The 6,962-nt window shown below is 33.0% G+C and overlaps 1 protein-coding gene across 1 annotated transcript; it reads right to left on the bottom strand.

Moving 5' to 3' along the window:
- Nucleotides 1–428: 428 nt before the first annotated feature.
- On the bottom strand, nucleotides 429–3,306 carry LOC110721339 (phospholipase A(1) DAD1, chloroplastic-like). The gene has a single exon (XM_021900476.1). It carries the CDS (start codon nucleotides 2,662–2,664, stop codon nucleotides 1,006–1,008), a length of 1,659 nt encoding a protein of 552 aa, XP_021756168.1. The 5' UTR covers nucleotides 2,665–3,306; the 3' UTR covers nucleotides 429–1,005.
- Between the last annotated feature and the right edge of the window lie 3,656 nt (nucleotides 3,307–6,962).

The raw sequence follows: 6,962 nt of genomic DNA, 5'->3' as shown, positions 1-6,962 counted from the left end.
ATTGTTTAACTTTATAGGTCATAGACCCTCTTAGGAGCGGAGATAAATCAAAGAGTAAGAGATAGTCTCACACTCTTACCCTAAACTAAAATTGATAGAGATCGGTCATTTGACCAAAAGATCCCATACACGGTGAAATCTATAACAACACTACTTAATGCAAAATACTTTCTATTTTGACAATGTGACATGTTCAAAAGCACAAAGAGTGGAAACTTGCGTGTCGTCCCTTGTGAATTGGAGTGATAAAATGAATGAAGAAAAGCCATTCTCGCCACGTGCTAAAATGAATCACTATATTTTTTGTGCCTTTTTCCTTTTTTCAGAGGTAATGGAAAATGTAAATCAATATGATCAAAAAAAGATTTTGTTAAAAATCATACATGTTCAAATGTACGTATTATGTAGATTAACTGTCTAATAGGTGCACTAGATTCTTATTTTTATTAGCTTAGGAAATGTGTAAATTTTAACAATTTATTAGCTTAGGAAATGTGTAAATTTTAACAAATTAGTATGGATTTGTTTGTGAATAAGCAATACTTGATCTATAGGTTTTTTTTTTTTTTTTTTTTTTTTTTTTTTTTTTTTTTTTTTTTTTTTTTACAAAAACTTGATCTCTAGTTTAACAAAATGAGAACTTACACTTAATACTAATCTTGCTCAATGAGTGTACTTTTTTTAAAAAAATATTGAGAACCTACACCTTTAAAATTATCGGAGTTGTTTGTATTATCAATTGTGTTAGTCAATTGACCTTACTTAAATTTAAATTCTAATTATAAAATTGAGATTTTGGAAAATATCCTTATTAAAATTACGGTTTGACCCATGAAATTATAAGGGTTTTTTTTTTTAATTTTTTTTATTATCTATTAGACTAATTTCTAGTAAACATAAAAATAGAAAAAAAAAATTATGAAGCCGAGTTCAACTTAGTATCAAACAATGTGGAATGCCCAAATCTATACGTAAGATATATATATGTACAATTATTAGCATGTCTCAAAATTGTTTACAAAGCAATGCAAAGACACCATTACTCTCTTTTTTATGAACACTACAACTCTCAGAGAGTTTGTTCAAGGACCTTCTAAAAAGATTTTTGAGTGGACAATCTTCCACTAAGTTAAGGTATGTTTTTAGGTCATGACATTTTGCAACGTCCATGTTGCCCAAGTAGTATGATAGTTGCTCTGATTCACTGCTCGCTAACCGGAGCTCCCGTCCCACCTCGGCGTACACCCACCACTGTGTGTCCTCCACCCGAAATTGTTGGATCCAATTCAAGCATAACTCCGCCAATTGGTTTAATTTTTTGGAACCACTATTGTTACTAGGACTTCTACTTTCAACTTCACCGAACCCAAAATGGCTACCACCACAACTACTTTTAATTTTACAGAAATGACTACTGATGTTACTTTCAATTTTACCAGGACGGTTACTCCTATGGTTACTTTTATTGTTAGTGTTATTGTTATTGCAAGGATTTTTACTATTTTTTTCCTCAAATTTTTTCGTAGGACTAGTACTTTTATTATTTATGTTGACAAACTCTTCAGTATTATCAGTAACAAACCCGGGTACTTTAGTGATGAGATCACTTGGATTGACCACCCTTAGGATTTTCGTCCCTTGTTTGTCTACAAGGGAACGGAAGCTTTGGTTTCCCACTCGTGGCCCACCGAAGGATATCACAGTCAAGAGTGGGGCCCGGTCGAACGTAGTCTTGATGTCGTAGGCTGCCAACGTAGCGAGGGCAGCCCCTAGGCTGTGGCCGGTGATGGTTATACTAAGAGGCTGCTTGTCTTGGTAGAGCTCGAGGATCCGACTTACCTCCATTCTTATTGAGTCCTGGAGACTGGGCCACATGTCGGTGCCCGAAGTGTATAGGCTCAGAAATCCACTTTCTACCATAGGGGGGCCATCTAAGTCCCGTGGGTCCATATTGTCATTATTTATCGATGTGGACCCTGGGACTGGGGCTAGAGTGGCTCGTAGGTTCTCTAGCCACTCTAAACATGTGGCGGTCCCACGTAAGGCGATGACTACCTCCCGGCGCCCCAGGTGGTCAATCATCGCCTTATCATTGCAGACCGCCACGTACCCAATCCAGCTGGTCTTCACCGGAGACCAGTTGGATTGGGCCCATTCGGGTACTTGAATTCCCGAAGTAGCTCGGAGGTGTCGGGTAAGCCGAAACCCGGGTGTTGGCAACCCACAATCCCTAAAGAAGGACTTTTTCTTGTACTTGGATGACCCAAAAGAGGGTGATCCAGGGTCAAAATCGAACCCCCGGTACGTAGCCTCAATAAAGGACCCGTATCGGAGGATCTCATCGCGAAGATTCTCATCAAGTGGGTCAAGTAGCCCTTCCCAATCCCTCGCCCCCATGTACTCCTTCCAACGATCAGCAACACGGGGCGAGCCCATATGCCTCACCCCACGACCCGACTTACTCGTTGTTGTTGTTGTCGTCGTCGTGGCCGTGGTCGGTTTAATAGAATGATGGAGGAGGGACTGCTGAGACGACTGAAAAGTCATCATAAGTTGTTGAGTTTGTTTAGTGAGATTGCAATGCTGCTGCGTGGGGACATGCGGTGATATGCCGGAAGAAGGGATATCATAAGTTAATGCAAATGACTTCATAGACAGCCTCATTATATATATATTTGGGCTGCTATGATATTATTCGTACGAAAAAACTATATATTATACGATTTGATGAGATATTATATGAACGAAATAAAGTTATTATTGTTATTGATGAATGATGATATTTTTTTGGGGGGATTTTACATATAAGCTAATGTTGAAGAGTAGCTGTTATGTAGCAAAAAATAATGTTTGGGAATGAAGAGTTTAAGCATTGCCAAATTTATAGGAGTGGAGAGGGGTAGAGGAGGAAAAGGCATAAAATGGAAGAAGAGTGTGATTGAGACTAGTGTGAGAGTGACACTAAACGAGTAGAATCTCATTGGTTGAATTTTCTTTAGTGAGAGAAAACTCTTGATTTTTTTTTTTTTTTTAAAGCATATGCTATATTTTTTCTAATTCTTATTAATTGACATGTTATAACTTGGACGTTATTCATCATATAAGTTGCTTTGACTAGCTTCTTTTAATGATTTGCACTAAAAATAATAATAACAATCAATGTAAAATATTTTGCAAGTTTTAAATTATTCACAACAATTTTTACTTGATTTGTGTGTGTATGCCTGACATAAGTCAGTAATATTTGTAATTATACATTACAGGTAGTAAAAAGTACATGAAGTAGTTGATATAATGAAAATATACATAAAGACTAATCCAAAAATATTTTACATGATATTTGATTATTATATAGAGGGAGCCCCAATTCCTCATCATGATGAACACTTTTGTTCCTCATCTCATAATGACATTTTGGAAAATAATGTGATGTTTTTTACTAGTGGAGACCGCCTGTCAATTTTAGGGTGGACCTCTCTGCTCATGACACATACCCCATGAGGAACAAAACTTGTTCCTTGCAGTGAGGAACAGGGAATTACTCTATTATATATTGATAAAAATAAACATATAATCAATGCAAAGTAAGTAATGAGTTTATAGTCAATATATTGTTACGATTAATCTGAAACCACAATGGTTTTAGACTTTTTAATCTCAATTTTTTCCATAATTGAGCCTATTAATTGATTAGTTGAATTCATTGATGTTCAAAATCATGCATTATGTTCGTGTCAACTACTCCGTAATACAGAGTATATATCAAACAGTGGAAGTAGGAATTTTTCTAATAATTTTATTTTTATGTTGCATAATTTTGTCTTGAGTTAGTTATCATTTCCTATATATTAATGGAAACACTCAAGGACTGAGTTTCTAAGTCAACTGTCAAGTGCTAACCTTAAAATTTTTGACATCTTGAGGACATGCAACATGCATGCGTCCATGCATGTAGGAGAAATTTCCTTTCAATGACAAGTCAGTATTTAAACTTTCGAGATCTTTACTTCGTAAAATGTAACCTACATCTGAATCAAAAATATTGTCATACATTTAATAAATCAAAATACTCGTAAAAGATAAAGACGACTAACGACTTATAAGTTATAACCGCATTGAATTGGCCTACATACTTCGTTTGTTTTATGTGGTCAATGGTCATAGGAGAGTCTCCTCCTTTGTGGTGAATTTGGTTTAACCCAATGAAGACATATGATCTTGATAGTTTCATTTTTTATATATTCAATTTTTTTTTTATAAGGTAAGGGAGTCCGTAAAGTAAAATAAAATATTAAATCAAACCAAAAGATTAAACTGATGATTAAAATTTTATATATCTTGTAAAATAACGTGTCACATTATTAAAAATGGAAAAATGGAAAAACTAGATATAGATCAAGATTTTATAATTGGAGAATCACAGGTTCATATATAGTCCCAAATAAAAAGAGAGAAAAGGGGAGTGGGGGATGGAAGAAGAGCGAGTGTGCGTAGGGGTGCGTGAGGGTGGGGAACCCACGCACACACTGTCCACCACGAAAATGGGAAACATAATTGAATAAACCGTTGGTGCTTCTAAACGAGCAAACGATATTATTTGGAAATGGTGCCCTATTATGCCAATATATGACTATATATTTGTAATTTTGTACACTATATAATTAGCTAGCTCGGAATGTCACAATTTGGAGATCCTATTCACATTTATGGCCCATTTAATGTTTTTCTAGCAGTAAATGTTTTAAACAGTGTCTTTTCTCCTTTTTATAAGAAAACAAAAGTATCCTTCTCTTCTGATAATTGAAAATTGAAAATTTTTATATACACCCGTGTGTAAGATACACCAAGGTTATATTTAGCTCATTTAATGATTAGATGAACAATAACCATTCTCATATAATCATCAAAATAAGCAAATAAAAAATACCTTCCGGTTCACCGTGCACCCAGCTGTATATAACAACCTTTGATAATAATAACATGCTCAAACCTTAATTTGTTCAACCTTTATCTTTGTTCTTTACGCTTTGAATTTTACAATTTTCAATATATATATCTTTGATCACGAATATATTCAATAAGATACGGGATATATTTTATGTCAAATCTAAATAGATTCCACATTATATGATTTTAATGTCTATAATAGTGAGTTTTAATTTGTCAAAAATTTATTGACCATAAAAGCTAAATGTAAAGAATAAAATATAAAGGAGCTAGAGGGTGTATAAAGGGATTTATTAAAGTACACAATAATACTAAGTGAAAAAATAAATAAATAAATAAAAATAAATTAAATTAAATAAAAAAATCTTATTTGCGGAGTATAAATTATTATAAGATCACATAATCAGTAAACAAGAATACTTTTATGGAACAGAAAAGGTACTAATTATGCCAAATTTTTATAAGGAGTTGTAATTTTTACACCTCGATGTCGAGGTAATTTCAAGCTCAAAATATGAAAAGTTTATCGCATCATAAATCATCAGAAATCATAAAAGTTTGTTTTTGAAATTAATTTAGTAAGAAAGACTCAAATAGAATTATAAACTATCCTCCTTTCCCAATTCAACAGTGAAGTATGAGTTTTTTTTTTTTTTTTTTTTTTTTTTGAATGGAGTGAAGTATGAGTAATTCGGTTGACTGTACGTTGGAGAATCTAGTTTTCCAACAAAAGATGAGAGATTCCAATTTTTTCGGCAGGGAAATATTTTTAGGGATTGAGGATGGATGATAAATGAATTGCGCATATACTATTTATAGGGGACCTAGCCTAATAATACACTTCCAAAATTGATACATTTTTATTTTGTTCATTCTCATTATCACTATGATTTTATACTTTATCTTTATAATATTACTTATAACGAAGTATGTGTCTTCCTATTAAATCATTGAAGCTTTGTTTGTCTTGGACGGAACACATTTTTTCGAAAAAATAAATTTCCTATTTTTTTAGTGTTTAGTTTGTAAAAGGCGAAGATTTTTTTTTTCCTCAAGAGTGAAAAACATTTTCCATTTTTAAAGAGGAGAATGTCACATTTCCTTTTATTCCTATAGCATTCTTTCTGCTCCCTGGATCTATACACTTCAACTTTTAAAAATCATTTTCTACTAAAAATCATTTTTGTGAAAAATATATTCACTCAAAACACACAAAGCCTAACTAGCGTACTAAAAATACAAGTAATTTTATTACACGAGAGAGAGGGCGGGTGAGGAGCGAGCAATGAATACAAATTAGTAATTTTATAAAATTAAGTCAATAATTAGAGATTTTCGGGTGGTATTTTACATTTTTACAATGTCTAAGAAAATATTTTCTTCTAAATTCACAATGAAACCTGAATTTTCTTTCTCATTAATAGTCAATTTATAATTTCCAAACCTAAAAACGCAATAAGATTAAAATTAATGTGGATTTTGGAGGATGACTCCGTGGGAAAAGAAAAGAGCAAAAGATGGGAAGTTGACAAATGACGTTAACGAATGTAAAAAGAACACACGAACTGTTTGTGGGGTGCGACTACCGAACTTATATATACTTCAATAACTTCATTCAAATATTTAATAATTATTTCGTATGAACTAGTTTCCTTTTTTCCTCTTTTTTATGTTTTGTAAATTACTTCAATACTAGTTTTTTTAGGGAAAAAGAATATGAATATGACTCAATGGGACATACTTGATTTGAGTCTACCATACAATTAGTGTTTGGTCTGATAAAATAATTAAATAATAAATATGCTTGTGGAGGTGCTTCAAATTGGGGATCCCCAAACCTTTCTTGTGTATCCATCTTTTATTGTTTTCGTTTCCATTTTTGCATAATATATACATTGACACATATAAGCAGGATTGTAAACACAAGTTTAAAGTAAAGGCAATATTAATTACAATTAATCTATATGGACGACAAGGTAATTTGTATAGGATGGGCTGAGGTCCTATAAACTTAC

This window comes from Chenopodium quinoa, unplaced genomic scaffold (genome assembly GCF_001683475.1).
Source record: "Chenopodium quinoa cultivar QQ74 unplaced genomic scaffold, ASM168347v1, whole genome shotgun sequence".
Classification (NCBI taxonomy): domain Eukaryota; kingdom Viridiplantae; phylum Streptophyta; class Magnoliopsida; order Caryophyllales; family Amaranthaceae; genus Chenopodium; species Chenopodium quinoa.
This window is presented reverse-complemented; position numbering and strand designations above follow the sequence as displayed.

Coding starts and splice junctions, on each gene's coding strand:
- LOC110721339 (XM_021900476.1), bottom strand. CDS start 2,664: ATGAGGCTGTCTATGAAGTCATTTGCATTAACTTATGATATCCCTTCT.